The sequence below is a fragment of the Gorilla gorilla genome, chromosome 18 (genome assembly GCF_029281585.2).
Source record: "Gorilla gorilla gorilla isolate KB3781 chromosome 18, NHGRI_mGorGor1-v2.1_pri, whole genome shotgun sequence".
In the NCBI taxonomy this organism is placed as follows: domain Eukaryota; kingdom Metazoa; phylum Chordata; class Mammalia; order Primates; family Hominidae; genus Gorilla; species Gorilla gorilla.
The window spans coordinates 24,872,501-24,890,073 of record NC_073242.2 but is presented as its reverse complement, the minus strand read 5'-3'; the positions used below and the strand labels follow the sequence as shown (position 1 = coordinate 24,890,073).

The 17,573-nt window shown below is 48.9% G+C and overlaps 1 protein-coding gene across 1 annotated transcript in view; it reads right to left on the bottom strand.

The window, feature by feature from the left end:
* Positions 1–6,601: 6,601 nt before the first annotated feature.
* AQP8 (aquaporin 8) overlaps positions 6,602–17,573 on the bottom strand; it is an 11,859-nt gene continuing 887 nt past the window's right edge. Inside the window, exons 3-6 of the mRNA XM_004057377.4 lie at positions 13,813–13,939; positions 10,964–11,178; positions 8,339–8,473; positions 6,602–7,090 (exon numbers count right to left, since the gene is read on the bottom strand). Of these exons, the coding sequence (XP_004057425.1) occupies positions 7,042–7,090; positions 8,339–8,473; positions 10,964–11,178; positions 13,813–13,939 (526 nt within the window). The 3' untranslated portion in view covers positions 6,602–7,041. The remainder of the gene's footprint in view (positions 7,091–8,338; positions 8,474–10,963; positions 11,179–13,812; positions 13,940–17,573) is intronic.

Sequence of the window (17,573 nt, the reverse complement as noted above, 5' to 3'; positions counted from 1 at the left end):
TTTGGGAGGCCGAGGCTGGTGGATCACGAGGTCAGGAGATCGAGACCATCCTGGCTAACATGGTGAAACCCCGTCTCTACTAAAAATACAAAAAAATTTAGCCAGGCGTAGTGGCAGGCGCCTGTAGTCCCAGCTACTCCGGAGGCTAAGGCAGGAGAATGGCGTGAACCGAGGAGGTGGAGCTTGCAGTGAGCTGAGATCGCGCCACTGTGCTCCAGCCTGGGTGACAGAGCGAGACTCCATCTCAAAAAAAAAAAAAAGAAAGAAATGAAGACCCAAAGAAGTAGCAAAACCTAACCGTATTATGGATTGAACAAAGAGTCAGTTGTGAAAAAGTACCTAAAATATATGGGAGGACCAAAGGAAGATAAGGATTATTTTAACAAGGTCTGTACAGATTCCCTCGGTCTTGCCTCCCCATCTTGTGATAAGAACGTTTCTTTCTTCCCAGGACAGGGAGGGTGTCTTTCACTTGGGGGTTCAACTCCTGCTTTCAGGGAGTAAAAGAGGAGTGAGAGTGCCCTGTGGCACCTGCTGTTTCTCAAGTGCCTTTAACTCAAGATAATCGTTATTCCCAAAAGTGGCACATATGGGGGTGGTATCTTCTGTCATCCTTGAGCGTTGCTTTTGATTGAAAATTTTGGCATACAGGAAGTGTTCCAGTGGCTTCCACTTAGCTCTTCCTACCATAACTCCAGCTCCATGGGTTGTAAAGGCAGGGTAGAGATTTTAGCACTTGCTGAGGCACTATTTCCAACTACACCATCAGGAACTGGAGAGACAACTATAGGATGCGTTCTAAGAGCCAGTCCACCTAAACATGAGGTCGATTCCAGACAAAGTATCTGTCACATGGACTTGATAAGCCTCTGCTCTATGGAGCATGCTGCAGTGGGACCCAGAGACCTCAGGAGGTGTAGCTGCTCAGAGCCAGTGTCTGCAGAGTATCCATAACTGGAAGAGTCCCCCTGTATTTTCCTTGAGTAAATGGCCACAAACCTTTTTGGCGAAAGCCAAGATAAAAGCTCATTATCTTCACAGGCCGAATTCCATCAGGGTTCTTCCGCGGGGTTACCGGACCTCCCATTCCTTCACAGAGACTTAAGTCTGTGAACTCACTCAGGTCTGGGAATTGGATGAGAGACTTTAAGTCTCTGAGGGGAAAAAAAATCTCTAAGGATTACAAATTTTCAATTCCTAAAAATCAGTTGAGGCAATTAGACATTAAGGGAGGAGAATGAATGCTTTGTGTTCCAAGCACTAAAAGGAGCATTGCTCATCATAACCCCCAAACTTTATGATGAGTCCAGGGACTTGGAGGGGGAACAGTGGCTTTGGGTTCCAAGACAAGTAAATATCTTGCTCACTCTGAGGTGGTCGGACTCTGGAGGGAAAATGATGTTGATGGTGGTGGTGGTGGTGGGTATAGGGCTCTAGGTAGGCCAAGGGGAGAGGAGGGACCTGAAAGGCCATAAGCCTTGCTTGGATACATGTGCAGAGTCCATGGCGCATGCAAGTGTGCTTGGCATGGAAGTTGTGGAATTATCAGTAAAGGAGCCCTCTTTGAAGACACCAGTGTGACTTTGCTATAGCATACAGCATCTCTGAGAACCTCTTCCAACAGCGGCACCATGTGGCAGCGGAGAGAACAGCAGCTGCCGGCACGAAGTAAAATTTTCCCTACGACATCATGCAAGGTGTTATGTTTCGTTTTGTTTTGTTTTGTTTTGTTTTGTTTTGTTGTCTGAGATGGAGTCTCACTCTGTCACCCAGGCTGGAGTGCAGTGGCGCCATCTTGGCTCACTGCAACCTCCGCCTTCCAGGTTCAAGAGATTCTTCCGCCTCAGCCTCCCAAGTAGCTGGAATTACAGGCGTGCGCCACCTCGCCTGGCTAACTTTTGTATTTTTAGTAGAGAAGGGGTTTCACCCTGTTGGCCAGGCTGGTCTTGAACTCCTAACCTCAGGTGATCCACCCACCTCGGCGTCCCAAAGTGCTGGGATTACAGGTGTGAGCCACCGCGTCCAGCCCATGCAAGTATTAATAAAAGATTGGTACACTTCCCTTTCGGCTTGCTTAAACCCCCAGGGTTCTTGGAAAATATAATCCTAGTAGGGATACTAGGATTCCCAACAACATGGCATGTGAGGACCTCAACACAATTCTGGCAAAAGGAAATGGCTCGGTACTTGTACCCCAAGGGTCTGGAGAATTAAGTACACACATGTTGCAGTAGAAAGGGCACTAGATGTGTGTCCAAGATCCTGGATTCTAATTGAGCTCTGCTGCTAGACAACTCTGTAATTACAGTCAAATTATTTAGCTTCTCTGGGTTTTGAAATTTGATGTTGGACGGGATGAAGGGGTTCCAACCTTTTTCACTTGGGAGGCCCTAATAGTCCCTATATGAGAATACCTGACTGAGAAAATACGTATGTCCCAAGTCCATTTAGAAGTTACTTGCCAAGGCTGGTAATCACGCCTGTAATCCCAACACTTTGGGAGGCCAAGGTGGGAGGACACTTGAGGACAGGAGTTCAAGACCAGCCTGGGCAACACAGTGAGACCCCATCTCTACAAAAAAATTTTTTTTTAATTTGCCACTGTGGTGATGTACACCTGTAGTCCCAGCTACTCAGGAGTCTGAGGTTCGAGGATCGCTTGAGCCCAGGAGGTCGAGGCTGCAGCATGCTGTGATTGCACCACTGCACTCCATCCTGGATGACAGAACGAAATGCTGTCTCCAAAAAAAAAAAAAAAAGAAGAAGTTCCTTGCCAAACCCCACCCCTTGTCATTATTCTGATACCTGCAAATTGCAAAACCTTTGATAATAAATATAAGAGCTAACACATTGTGTACTTACTATGTACTGGGCATTGTGCTAATGCTTTATAAACATATTGTCATAAGCAGTCTGAGGTAGTAGTTGCATTTTATAGATGAGAAAGCTGAGGCTAAAGAATTTCAATAGCTTCTTCAAGCACATACAGCAAAAAGGTGACAGTTCTGAAATTTAAACTTGGATCTTCCTCAGGATGTAAACTTACAGCCACCATATTTTACTACTGTAATAGAGTTTCTAGCTCTAACACCCCAAAATTCTGTGACTTCCTTGTTACTGAGGAAAAGGGAGCTGAGATAGAGATGAACCTGGTGATCTGGATCAGTTTTGGATTCCACTCTGTAGGGTCAGAATGAATTTGGGAGTCACTGGGATCAGCCTATGCCATTCTTCCAGTCAGTGAGTACTGAGTCCCTTCTGGCCAGGCACAGTGGCTCACGCCTGTAATCCCAGCACTTTGGGAGGCCGAGGTGGGCGGATCACTTGAGGTCAGTAGTTCAAGACCAGCCTGGCCGACATGAGGCAGGAGAATCGCTTGAGCCCGGGAGGCGGAGGTTACGGTGAGCCAAGATCACACCGCTGCACTCCAGCCTGGGCGACAGAGCCAGACTCCGTCTCAAAAAAAAAAAAAAAAAAAAAAGAACTGAGTCCCTTCTATTCAGCAAATGCCAAACACATAATGTACAGTTATTTAATACAAATATGAATTTATATCCATCTTGCTCTTGAGAGCTTATGGTCTAGAAATTGAAATGAAAGCCACAACTTAAAATCCAATTGCAAGTTTGAAATGAGGAGTTAACAATGAATGTCTTTCTGTCCTCCTTTTTTTTTTTTTTTTTTTTTCCAGACAGAGTCTTGCTCTGTCACCCAGGCCGGAGTGCAATGATATAATCACAGCTTGCTGCAGCCTCGATCTCCCAAGCTCAAGCGATCCTCCCATGTCAGCCTTCTGAGTAGCTGGGACTACAGGCATGCGCCACCATGGCTCTGTCCCCTTTTTAATGAGGAACTAATAGGCAAGTAGGAGACTAGGCAGAGGACATAATATTGTCGTTTATTCAGAAACAGAAATGTATGATGACAAAGATCATGGACCCTGCAGCCAGATATACCTGACCTTCTACAGTTGCCCACCAGTGCACTAACCATGCAGCTTAGCATTAACACCATCCTTTGGAACCTCCACTGGCTCCTCTGCAAAATGAGAATAATGAGAGAATCTATCTATTCGTTTCCTGGAACTGCTCGAACAAACACCGCAAACTTGTGGCTTAAGACGACAGAAACTATTCTCTCTCCATTCTGGAGGCCAGAAAGTCTGAAATTAGAATGTCAGCAGAGCCAGGCTTCCCACGAAGGTTCTAGAGGAGAACCTTCCTTCCCTACCCCTGCTCCTGGCGGCTCCTGGTGCTGTCTTTTGGCAGTATAACCCTAACCTCTGCCTCCATCTTCATGTGGCCTTCTCCTTTGTCTCTGCGCCTCTTTTACTATCTCTTACAAGAAAAGGGCACCCTAATCCAGTGGGATTTCGTCTTGACCCGTACCTTAATTGCATCTTCAAAGACCCTATTTCCGAATAACGTCACACTCTAAGACTGTAGACTGACACAGATTTCGGGAGGACACTATTCAACCCACTATACTTTCTCATAGGATTGTCGTAGGGAGTAAATGACATAATACGTGTAAAGCATTCAGCACAGTGCCTAACATGTAACAAACTCTCCATAAATGTCAGCTATATATGTATAAGTATACATATGTATGGATATATAACTTTTGTTATTTACTAGATTTATCAAAGATTTATTTCATTATTTCACCAAACAAAATAGTAACTTTTAATATTTTTTACTCTTCTTTTACTTTATTTTGGGGCAGGGTCTTACTCTGTTGCCCAGGCTGGAGTGCAGTGGCACAGTCTTGGCTCACTGCAACCTCTACCTCCCGGTTTCAAGCAATTCTCCTGCCTCAGCCTACCAAGTAGCTGGGATTACAGGCACCCGCCACTATGCCTGGCTAATTTTTGTATTTTTAGTAGAGAAGGGGTTTCACCATGTTGGCCATGCTGGTCTTGAACTCCTGACCTCAAGTGATCCACCCACCTCAGTCTCCCAAGGTGCTAGGATTACATGTGTGAGCCAGGGCGCCTGGCCTTTTTTTTTTTTTTTTTTTTTTTTTTTTTTTTTTTTTTGAGACAGGATCTCACTCTGCTGCCCAGGCTGGAGTGCATTGGTGCTGTCATAGAGCCCCAACCTCCCAGGCTCAAGCGATCCTCCCACCTCAGCCTCCCAAGTAGAGGAGACTACAAGCATGTGCCACCTGCCCAGCTATTTTTTTTTTATTTTTTGTAGTTACAGGGTCTTGCCATGTTGCCTGGATGGTCTCGAACTCCTGGCCTGAAGCAATCCTCCGCCTTGGCCTTTCAAAGTACTGGGATTACAGGCGTGAAACACCATGGCTGACCCATTTTGAACTCTGTAAATGTCCTAATTTGCTTGTTTCTGATTGTATCATATTTTTTCCTCCCCTTTTCTATTCTGTCGGGTTGTCATCGTTATTCTTGTTTGTTATTCTCCTTTTCCCTGAGAATGGTTTGGATGTGTGGCTGTATCATGAATCTATTTCCTCCATGGACAGTCTCTTATTGTAGTGGTGATTTTCTTCATTTTTGCTCAAGTGAGCATTTTGCTCATCTTGTTGAAGTGGGTGAGTTTTCGGTTGTTGTTGAGAGTGGTTTCTCCCTGGCCCTTCTTTCTGGTGTTATAATGATCATCTTCCATAAATGACCCATCGATTCTTATGGAGAAGACACATACTCTACTTCGAAGGGGTGACTTCCAGGGTGTGTCTTTCCGTCCTTTCTTATTTGTTATACTCCTATCTTCCACCCAAGTGCCACTGGTTCTTCAGGCCTGTACTGTGTCACTTGTTCAGGATTCTATTATGTTAGCGCAAAAGTAATTGCAGTTTTTGCCATTGAAAGTAATGGGCTGGCTGGGCACCGTGGCTCATGCCTGTAATCCCAGCACTTTGGGAGGCCGGGGTGGATGGATCACTTGAGGTCAGGAGTCCAAGACTAGCCTGACCAACATGGTGAAACTCCGTCTCTGCTAAAAATACAAAAATTAGCTGGGCATGGTGGCATACGCCTGTAATCCCAGCTACTTGGGAGGCTGAGGCAGGAGAAGCGCTTGAACCTGGGAGGCAGAGGTTGAAGTGAGCTGAGATCATGCCACTGCACTCCAGCCTGGGTGACAGAGCAAGACTCTGTCTCAAAAAAAAAAAAATATTTTGAACCAACCTAATATTTCCTCAGGGAATTCTTGCAGCCCATCCCAATCCCACCCACCCCCCACCTCCCCACCTAGAGTGAATGAATGGGCTGACCCATGTCCTGGACAACACCAAGCACTCAAGTAGGGACAGCACTGGGCATTCAGCCAGACCCTGGACTCTGCCTGGGGGTTTTCAGCAGGGTCCTGAGGTCTGTGATCTGGAATTGACTCTGACTAGACTCCAAGTTGGACTCAATATGCACTCTGAGCTCCAGACAGAGCTCCAGGATGGGCCCGTCCAAGTGGAGACAGGCTCTGGTCTGGCCTCAACTTCAAGTGCCTGCCGTGGCCCAGGACTCTGAGCTGGGCTGTAGGATCAGCTGCTCTGGACAGTCAAGGCCTAACCCCAGACTTTTTTTTTGCTTGCTTTCTCCTCAGCAGTGCCCATTTCTCAAATGAAAGGCAAGCCAGTGAGCACGTGGAAGGAAATACTGGACTATTTATTGCAAAGTGAGAATTGTCAGCTTGAGAAGCAAGGAAGTGGCCGGGCCCCCAACAAAGCAATCAAGAAAGAAATGGGGTGCGGGAAATGAGCTGATGTGCAGAAACAGCCTCCTTGTCCAACTCGGGGACATTCCTCTCAAGAAACACGCTCACGTTGTGGTGTTTGCACTGCTCTCTGGGCAGTGCGGGCAGCGTGTTCCCCAGGCTGGGGTCTCTGATGAGCACAAAGGAATTCCAAGAACCTAGAGCCTCCTCAGCAGTCAGTCTATCTGAGAAAGCAGGCCCAAGCAGTGGAAGCAGGGGGTCGTTCCTCTGGGCCTCTGCCCTGGCAGGAAATGCAGGAACTCCCCTGTCCTCAGTCTGGGACAGGTGAGCTGAGGACACCTGGAGCAGCAGGAATCCCACGAGCTCTGCTTCACCGAGCCTTCAGGATGAGGCGGGTCTTCCCATCTCCAATGAAGCACCTGCAAGAAAGATGACCCAGTAAGGTCTCTGCCCCGGAGGTGAGACCCAGCCCTTCGCCATGTCTCCAGGCTCAGAAGTCTCCAGAGAGATGACTTCCTGAGCCTCCCCAGCCTTAATAGCCAGATCCCCTTGCAGAGAGAGAGACAGTTTCCTGCTTGGTTTCTTTTTTTTTTTTTAATTGAGACAGAGTCTCACTCACCCAGGCTGGAGTGCAGTAGCATGATCTCAGCTCACTGCAGCTTCCACCTCCTGGGTTCAAGCAATTCTCATACCTCAGCCTCCCGAGTAGCTGGGACTACAGACAAGCACCACCACACCTGGCTGATTTTTGTATTTTTAGTAGAGACAGGGTTTTACCATGTTGACCAGGCTGGTCTCCAACTCCTGACTTCAAGTGATCCACCCACCTTGGCCTCCCAAACTGCTGAGATTACAGGCGTGAGCCACATGCCCGGGTCCTGCTTGGTTTCTAACCCTTTTCCTGAAGATGCTCATTGCTGCCACTCTGAAAGCCCAGAATTAAATGAAGCCAGGTGCAGTGGCTCATGTCTGTAACCCAGCTCTTTGGGAGGCAGATCACTTGAGGTCAGGAGTTGGAGACCAGCCTGGCCAACATGGTGAAGCCCCATCTCTACCAAAAAAATTACAAAAACTGGCTGGGCGCGGTGGCTCATGCCTGTAATCCTAGCACTTTGGGAGGCCCAGGCAGGTGGATCACATGAGGTCAGGAGTTCGAGACCAGCCTGGTCAACACGGTGAAACCCCGACTCTACTAAAAATATAAAAATTAGCTGGGCGTGGTGGCGGCGCCTGTAGTCCCAGCTGCTTGGCAGGCTGAGGCAGGAGAATCTCTTGAACCCGGGGGCGGAGGTTGCAATGAGCCAGAATCACACCACTGCACTCCAGCCTGGGCAACAGAGGGAAACTCTGTCAAAAAAAAAAAAAAGGAGAAAGACCAAGTCCTAAAGACAGACAATGTTTGAGCGCCACCTGAAACCACTGCTACCTGTGAAGTTTTTGATGATGTAAGCCAATGAATTCCTCTTTATGACATAAGCTATTTTGAAATAGATCTCTGTCACTTGCAACCAAAGCTCCTAGATGGAGCCATTTTCTTTGCCTCTAAAGAGGCTCCCTCTTTTCTCTTCCAAACCCAAGTGAGAGCCTAGCCCTCTAGCCCCGGACTCTCTGGGAGATGTTGCCAATTGCCCATCCAATGGGCCGGTGACCCTGTGTCACACTCCTACCTAATGAGCAGTCCAACAAGCAGGCCAGCCAGGAGTGGGCCCAGCCAGTAGATCCAGTGGAAGTTCCAGTGGTTGGCCACCACCGCAGGTCCAAAAGCACGGGCGGGATTCATGCAGCCTCCAGACACACTGCCCCTGCAAACACCCAGGCACCAAGTTCACCAGGATCCCAGCCAGACCCCACCTCACCTCACACTCATGTCCCCAACTAGGCCTAGTCACACATCACCCAGAAACCCTCTCTAAACTCCTACATCATGAGCTCCTGGGTAGATCCTAAAGAAGGCAGAGGGGCTGTTAGCACCAGGAAGCAGAAGGCATGGCTCCCCGCTGGGCGTGCAGTCCAGCACTCCCCACACACTCCTCTAGAATGCCCAGCAAAAATGCCTGCTGGGTGATGGCAGGAAGAGAAGCTGGAGCTACATTTGCTCCAAAGTCTACAAAGGAAAGTCAATCCGTTTCAATCCTTTTGGAGTCAAGCTGACCTAGATTCAAAACCCAGCCCACACATTATAAAATAACGAAAAGTGTATCATAGGATTGTTTGTGACCCAAAGAATAAATGCTTGAGAGGATGAATACCCCGTTTACTTTGACGTGATTTTACACATTGCAGACCTGTATCAAAGCATCTCATGTAACCTCAGCCAGACACAGTGGCTCATGTCTGAAATCCCAGCAGTTTAGGAGGCCAAGGCAGGCAGATCACTTGAGGTCAGGAGTTAGAGACCAGCCTGGCCAACATGGTGAAACCCTGTCTGTATTAAAAATACAAAATTAGCTGGGAATAGTGGCACACGCCTATAATCCCAGCTACTGGGGAGGCTAAGCCAGAAGAATCCCTTGAACCTGGGGGTTGGAAGTTGCAGTGAGCCATGATCATGCCACTGCACTCCAGCCTGGGTGACAGAGCAAGACTCTGTCTCAAAAACTAAAACTAAAACTAAAATAAAATAACGAAGAGTATAAGTGGATTGTTTGTGACACAAAAAATAAATGCTTGAGGGGATGAATACCCCATTCACCTTGATGTGATAATTATGCATTGCATGCCTGTACCAAAACATCTCATGTAACCCAGAAATATATACACCTACTAGGTTCACCCACAAAACTTTAAAAATATACATATAAAGAAAGAAAAACCCCAGCCCAGATAGTTCTAGGTGTGGGAACCTCCATGAACCTCTCTGTGTTCGGGTGAGGTGAAAGTGACTATCCCATAGGTTGTCATCAGGAGTGAATGAGAAAATGCAAATGGAGGCCACACCTCGAATATAATTAATGTATAAAAAGCATTAACTAATCTAGCTGGTCCAGATGAGGCCCTTGTTGCACCACAAGCTTAAGACCCAGAATCTCCTACAGGGAGACTCTTCCCCAGGTGCACTCCTCTTCGTTCTGGGGCTCCGTCTTTACCCCATTCTCTCCAGCTGGGGGCCTGTAGACCTCATCCCCACCCTGTGTCCAGCTTCGAAGTCAAAAAGCTTGTAAGTAGGCCGGGCGCGGTGGCTCACGCCTGTAATCCCAGCACTTTGGGAGGCCAAGGCGGGCGGATCATGAGATCAGGAGATCGAGACCATCCTGCCTAATACGGTGAAACCCCGTCTCTACCAAAAATACAAAAAAAATTAGCCGGGCGTGGTGGCAGACGCCTGTAGTCCCAGATACTCGTGAGGCTGAGGCAGGAGAATGGCGTGAACCCGGGAAGCGGAGCGAAAAAAAAAAAAGGCTTGTAAGTGAATCAAAGACCACTAGGGGGCAGCAAAGCATGGCCACAGCTTTACACACACATTCCCCAGCCTGCCCCAGGCTCCACCTCCCAAAGTTGAGGGAGAGCTGACCCAGGAGAAAGGTTAGACTTGGTTCTGTGTCCAAAAGAAAGGAAAGAGTCAGACATTAGGGAGGGGCTCCCTGGGCTGGGCACTGTGGCTTATGCCTGTAATTCCAGTACTTTTGAGAGGCCAACGCAGGAGGATGGCTTGAAGCCAGGAGTTCAAGACCAGCCTGGGCAACATAGCGTGACCCCTATCTGTACAACAAAAATTCAAAGGGTTCACTCAGCCTCTTGTCCCAAATCTATCACTTAATTTGCCACTGCCCACTGACCTTAAATAAGTCACTTCTGTCCTCTCTAAGCCTCAGTTTCCTTATCTATAAAACGGGAGACATCATCCCCAATCTTGTCTCCTTAATCCCTTCCAAAGCCTGCTGGGAGTCTAAAAATCAATGAGACAACAGCTACACATGCTCTTTGTAAGCCTGAGGCTAAAACCCGGCTGCCCGCTGACTGAATGAACACAGTTCACAGAAATGTTGTATTTATGCTACCAACATTGGAAAACATCACATACAGATTTAAATTTCTGACTTCCTTTGAATGAAAGCATCACCCCAGACCCATGTACCCAGCAATAATTGACAAGAGCTGAACTGACTGCAGCACCTCTGACACCGCAGTCCCCACCACTCCCTGTTGTCTGCCTGATGCCAGCCCACCTCCCCATTTGCAGCACCTTCCTGGCCCCTAATAGCAACTGAATCTGTGACCCTCAGGCCTGAAATCCCCCAGAGCTGAACAGCACAGATCTGGGCATGGTCACCCCACTGCCAAGGGACACTCACCCGGCCAGGATATCCACGGTGACGGCAAAGCCGATGGAGAACGGGGCCAGAGGACCCTTTGTCTTCTCATTGATGGCACCCATGCATACGGCCAGGGCCAGCAGCGTCGTCAGGATGATCTCTGCCACCAACGCCCCTGCCACCTGCCCCTGCTCCTGGACTGTCACAAAGGCCGCCCCAGATGCATTCCAGAACCTCTCCTCAGGACTCACCGCCTGCACAGAGAAGCTGCTCAGCCTCACAGCGGGGCAGAGAGACAGCTGGAAACTGAGGGGAGAGGGCCTAAAAAACGCATGCTACCCACCTTTAGGGCCAGTGAAGGGTTATGTCCAATTTCAGTTAGATATACCTGCATCCACATCCCAGCTCTGCCAGATTTTACTGTGCGACCCTGCGTGAACTACTGAACCTTTCTGAGCCTCACTTTGTTCAGCTGAAAAATAGGAATGGGGCTAGGCGTGGTGGCTCACGCCAGCAACCCCAGCACTTTGGGAGGCTGAGATGGGTGGGTCACTAGAGCCCAGGAGTTTGAGACCAGCCTTGCCAACATGGTGAAACCCCATCTCCACTAAAAATACAAAAATTAGCGGGGTGAAGTGGCAGGCACCTGTAATCCCAGCTGCTCAGGAGGCTGAGGCACAAGAATCACTTGAACTCTGGAAGCAGAGGTTGCAGTGAGCTGAGATCACACCACTGCACTCCAGCTTGAACAACAGAGCGAGACTCCATCACAAAAAAAAAAAAAAAAAGAAAAAGAAAAATGGGGATAACCCAGTCATGGCTCCAGGTTACAGGCCTAAAACTTATGTAACTTAGATGATCCTCTTTGAGAAAAAGAACATAAACTATCTTTTTTTTTTCTTTGACACAGAGTCTAGCTCTGTCACCCAGGCTGGAGTGCAGTGACACGATCATAGCTCACTGCAGCCTCGACCTCCTGGGCTCCAGTGTTCCTCCTACCTCAGCCTCTCATGTAGCTGGGACCACAGGTACATACCAACCATGCCCACCTAATGTTTTTTTAAAATTTTTTGTAGAGATGGAAGGTCTTACTATGTTGCCCAGGCTGGTCTGGAACTCCTAGGTTCCAGTGATCCTCCCGCCTCTGCCTCCCAAAATGATGGGATTACAGGCATCAGCCGCCATGCGCGGCTAAAAATACCTTACTCTTAGAAACTGTACAAACACATATGATCAGGTGAACTCATTGCTAAGCCCCCATAGGACCGTAGAAGGGGCATGTGCAGGAGAGCCCTGAAGCCTGAGCTCAATTATTTCTATGGGCGATCGGCCTCAGGGCTATCACAGCCCCGAAGGGGAAAGACAGTGCAGTGCACAAGCTTCTGGACTCTGGATCCAGTCGGGGCTGTGCTGCTTACAGGCACGTCTGAACTTGAGCAAGTTACCTGCTTCTCTGCACCTCTGTTTTCTCATCTATAAAATAGGGATGATACTGACAGCTCCCAGCTCACAGACAAGGCCGTTGGTGTGCCTGCCACAAGGTAAGCGCTCTCTATGAACTGACTATGGTTCTTCATAAAGTTGCTGGGAGATGAAATAAGAGAATATGTGTAAAACATTTAGCAGGAAGAATGTGCTTAGGGAACCCTGCTGCCCCGCAGCTGTCAGAACCGTGTTTGACAGGTTTTAAGTGGCAGGGCTTGAGCTCGAGTCTGGCCACTGCTTTTCAGAGCAGAAGCCGAGAAGGAAGGTCCCGGGCGTGTTCCATAGACAGGGGAATGGGCTGTGGCTCTCAAATTGGGACATGGAGAGACCACAGCAGGGGATGACAGTAAAGTGAGGCTTGAGAACAAAGTCTGTGGTGGGTCGGCACTTACAGCTTCAGACCCTATCACAGCCAAGCTAACAGAGCTCCCCCATCCACCACCCCCCACACACACACCAAGCAAGGCCCACATCTTGAAGGGCTTGAAGTATCCCTGGCTGAACCAAGACTTAAGGGCAAAAGAAAAGAAAGAAAGAGAGGGGAAAAAAAGAAAAAGAGGGATGAAGGGAGAAAGTCTATCCATGGATTTATGCATAAAGCTGTGAAAACTCTGTGGCTGGCCAGGCTCGGTGGCTCATGTCTGTAATCCCAGCACTTTGGGAGGCCAAGGCAGGAAGATCACTTGAGGCCAGGAGTTGGAGGCCAGTGTGGTCAACACAGTGAGAGCCCGCCTCTACAGAAAATTTTTAAAAATTAGTTGGGTGTGGTGACACACACCTGTAGTCCCAGCTACTCAAGAGGCTGAGGCAGGAGGATCACTTGAGCCCAGGAGGTCGAGCCTGCAGTGAGCTATGATTGCACCACCGCACTCCAGCCTGGACAACAGAGTGAGACCCTATCTCTAAAATAAAAAAGAGAGGCCGGGCGCAGTGGCTCATGCCTGTAACCCCAGCACTTTGGCAGACCAAGGCAGGTAGATCACTTGAGCTCAGGAGTTCAAGACCAGCCTGGCCAACATGATGAAACCCCGTCTCTACGAAAAATACAAAAATTAGCTGGGCGTGGTGGCATGTGCCTGTAATCCCAGTTACTCAGGAGGCTGAGGTGGGAGAATTGCTTGAGCCCAGGAGGCAGAGGTTGCAGTGAGCCAAGATCAGGCCACTACACTCCAGCCTGGGTGACAGAGCGAGACTCCATCTCAAAAAAACAAACAAATAAAAAATACAATAAAATGCAATAAGAAAGAAAGAGAGAAGAAAAACGTCCATCAATTCCACTGGCAGAAACAAGCAAAAGATTGGACATTTCCCCACTCCCCACTGTCCCACACACACACACACATATGCACCTCCAGCAGCCCCATCAGAGAGGAAGACTAGCCCAGCCACTGGGGTTTACCCACCTTGGCCAAGGCAGCCCCGAGCATCCCCCCGAGCAGCTGTGAGACCCAGTACGGGAGGAGCATCACCAGGTTGAGGCCTCCGATCAGCATGGCTGCCAGGGACACCGCAGGGTTGAAGTGTCCACCACTGTAACCCACAAGAGCAGAGGAAGTCGTGAGCCCAGGGCTGACCACATGGCTGGCACTTGAGACAGTGTGTCCCAGCCAACCCACCAGGCTGGCCTCTCAGGGCGAGAGTCAGTCCGGGGCCCAGCTCAAATACAAAGAGGCACCAAATTGCTTCCATTTTCCCTGAGATGCCAGGCAGAGGGTAAGAGATAAAGGGCAGCCTCTAAGTCCAAAGCTCAGCCCCCAGGATGGCCCTGGAGGAAGAGCGTGTAGGGAGACCATCCCTTAACTCCTCCCTGACTCCCTCCAAGCCTCCCTCCAGCCCTTCAGAGATGTGGCCACAGGTCAGATTGAGACACCAAGGCTCCAAGTTAGTAGCCCAAGAGCCGTATCCAGGCCTCCCCTTATGATTTGTTTGATTTTACGAGACGGAGTCTTGCTCTGTCGCGAGGGCTGCAGTGCAGTGGTGTGATCTCGGCTCACTGCAACTTCCACCTTTTGAGTTCAAGCAATTCTCCTGACTCAGCCTCCCAAGTAGCTGGAACTACAGGTGTGTGCCACCACGCCTGGCTTATTTTTGTATTTTTAGTAGAGACGAGGTTTCACCATGTTGGTCAGGCTGGTCTCAAACTCCTGCCCTCAAGTGATCCACCCACGTCGGCCTCCCAAAGTGCTGGGGTTACAGGCATGAGCTACCGTGCCTGGCCCGGGTCTCCCTTTATGAGTAGCTAGGCCCTGAATAAGATCTCCTGATTGGTTGAACTGCTCAGCCAGTGAAGACCCTACTTGTGGTCTGAAAGTGTGATGGGTGTAAAATGCAGATTTGGAGTTCAGGCTGAAAATGGCATTGAGAATCACGAGGCGGAGTTGGAGGTTCATGACCAGGTTAGGGATTGGGATTGGGAGTTTGGGGTGTGGAAGGGAATTAGACAAGTCAGAACCTGAGGTCAAAGGGCAGGTTGCAGTTGATCAGCCACTCCCTGGCTCATGGGTAAAGAGCCTTCATGTTCACCAAGATGTTCAACCAGCCCAGGCCCCAGAGCCAGGGTGGCTGCACTCACATCAGTGTCCCAACCAGTCCCACTCTGATGGAGGAAATATTGTCACAGTTTGGCCTCCTGAATCCATCTGGTTTCCAGGAATGGATACTCCCCAATGAGAGAGAAAGGGACCCCAAGACTCCCCATGTCACTCGAGAACCAAAGTGCCCCCCTAATGTAAAGAGCCCACCAATGAGCTTACCCATCCTCCAACGGACATAGGACATTCAGTTGAGACTGGGCAGAGGACCTCAGCTCTGCCCAAAAGGACTTTGTCCAACACCCTGATAGCTCGAGACCAGCTACCCCAACTTCTCTGGCTCAGCTCTGGGCCCAGGCCCTCAGATAAGCTCCATGCATGGTTTGATTTGATTTGTTTTTTTTTTTTTTTTTTTTTTTTTTGAGACAGGGTCTCCCTTTGTCACCCAGGCTGGAGTGCAATGGTGCAATCTCGGCTCACTGCAACCTCCACCTCCTGGGTTCAAGCGATTCTCCTGCTTCAGCCTCCCAAGTAGATGGGATAACGGGGCTGCCACCACTCCCGGCTAATTTTTGTATTTTTGGTAGAGACAGGGTTTCACCATGTTGGCCAGGTTGGTCTCAAACTTCTGACCTCAGGTGATTCACCTGCCTCGGCCTCCCAAAGTGCTGGGATTACAGGCGTGAGCCACCGTGCCTGACCTCCATGCATGGTTTGAAAGCACCAGCCAGTGCTCAGACTCCACAGGTTGGGAAGAGGGGCAGCCAGGCCTACGTGGCTTCAAGTAGCTTAGCCTGGGCTCTGCTGAGACACACAGATGAAGTTAGGGTGAGGCGGCTTCCCAGGGGAGCCCCAAAGGGGAGAGAAACTGTCACCCAGAGCATGGCTCTACGAGGAGGGCCAGGTGACGAAAACCACACATTTCCTGGTTTACACTCATTAGCAATAAAACAATCAAGACACATTCATTCATTCATTCATTCACTGTTCACTCAGCAAATATTTCTCTGACACTTACTGTGTGCCAGGTGCTGTGCTGGGTGCTTATAACTTACATACATAACTTATCCTGGATCCAGTGAACAACCTCAAAGTCAGTGTCTGGCACGCAGTAGGTGCTGAATAAATATTTGTCAAAAAAGCCAAACAGAGAGACAGTATTTGCAGTGCCAAAGAGATGGTCTTTTCAGCCAGCTGGCCTGGGTTCAAAGCTCAACTCTGCCACTGAAGAGCTGTGTGACATTGGCAGTTACATAACCTCTCTGTGCCTCAATGATCTCTGCCTGATAAAGCTATTGCAAAGATATTAAGAATTAATATTTGTACAGCCCATAGTAGTATCTATGTAGTTAGCATCCAAAAAACATCAGCTATTATTATTACTCACATTTATACCACTGCACACAGAGGCTTCAGCAACTTGCTGTGGTCACCCTGCTAAGAAGTGATAAAGGTTGCCTTCAATCTCAGATCCGTCCAAAGGGAAGATCATGTACTTTTTGTTTCACTTGCAGCCTCCCTTGGACGTCTAAAGAGATGTGGTTTTTTTGTTTTTTGTTTGTTTGTTTGTTTGTTTGTTTTTTGGAGATGGAGTCTCACTCTGTTGCGCAGGCTGGAGTGCAGTGGCACAATCTCGGCTCACTGCAACCTCTCCCTCCCGGTTCAAGCAATTCTCCTGCCTCAGCCTCCGAAGTAGCTGGGACCACAGGTGCCTGCCACCACGCCCAGCTAATTTTTGTATCTTTAGTAGAGACAGGGTTTCACCCTGTTGGCCAGGCTGCTCTCCAACTCCTGACCTAAGGTGATCCACCCGCCTCAGCCTCCCAAAGTGCTGGGATTACAGGCGTGAGCCACTGCACCCGGCCTAAAGAGATGTTAAAGTTCTTTTCCATTCTGGTTTTCTCAGAAACAGTATTTCTGTTTCCTCATTCAGATCTATTTTTTGAGTGAGATTTAATACAGACCAACCATGTCCCAGATCACCCTGCCAGGCACCCCACTCAAGATCTTCGTCGTGATGGCTGGCTCTCCTGGGAACCAGCAGCCATGTCCACAGACCTCCCCATTGAGCCTCTACCCAGACCAGAGCTAAGCCAGAGAAGCCTGTCCCTTTCCCTGCCCCTCCTTCTTGATCACCTCTTGACAAGCCAGGACCACTGCAGATCTCTGCATACCCAGGTGGGAAAACCTGGCTCAGGTCTTCTACGCATTTCTGCTTTCCCTAAAACCCCCTTCTAGTGGTAACAATAACACAGCAACCAATGCCTATTGTATGTTTGGTGTGTGCCAGGCACTCTACTTCATTTAATTCTCATGACTTCCGCATGAGGCACTTGGATTTGAGCGCTGGAGCCAGACAGCTTGTTCTTGACTCCCGCCTCTGCCACTTTCTGGCCCTCTAAGCTTGGACAGATTACACGGCCTTTCACTTTTGCAGCTGTACAATGGGGCTAATAACAGGACCTACCCCACAAGGCTTTTGTGAGGATTAAATAACTAATATCTGTAAAGTAATTAGACTAGTGCCTGGTACATGGTTAGCAATATAGATATGTTGGCTTGAAAAAAAAAACATTTAAAAGCTACTATTCCCATTTTATAGGTGGGGAACTTTGGGTTTAGAGAGTAACTTG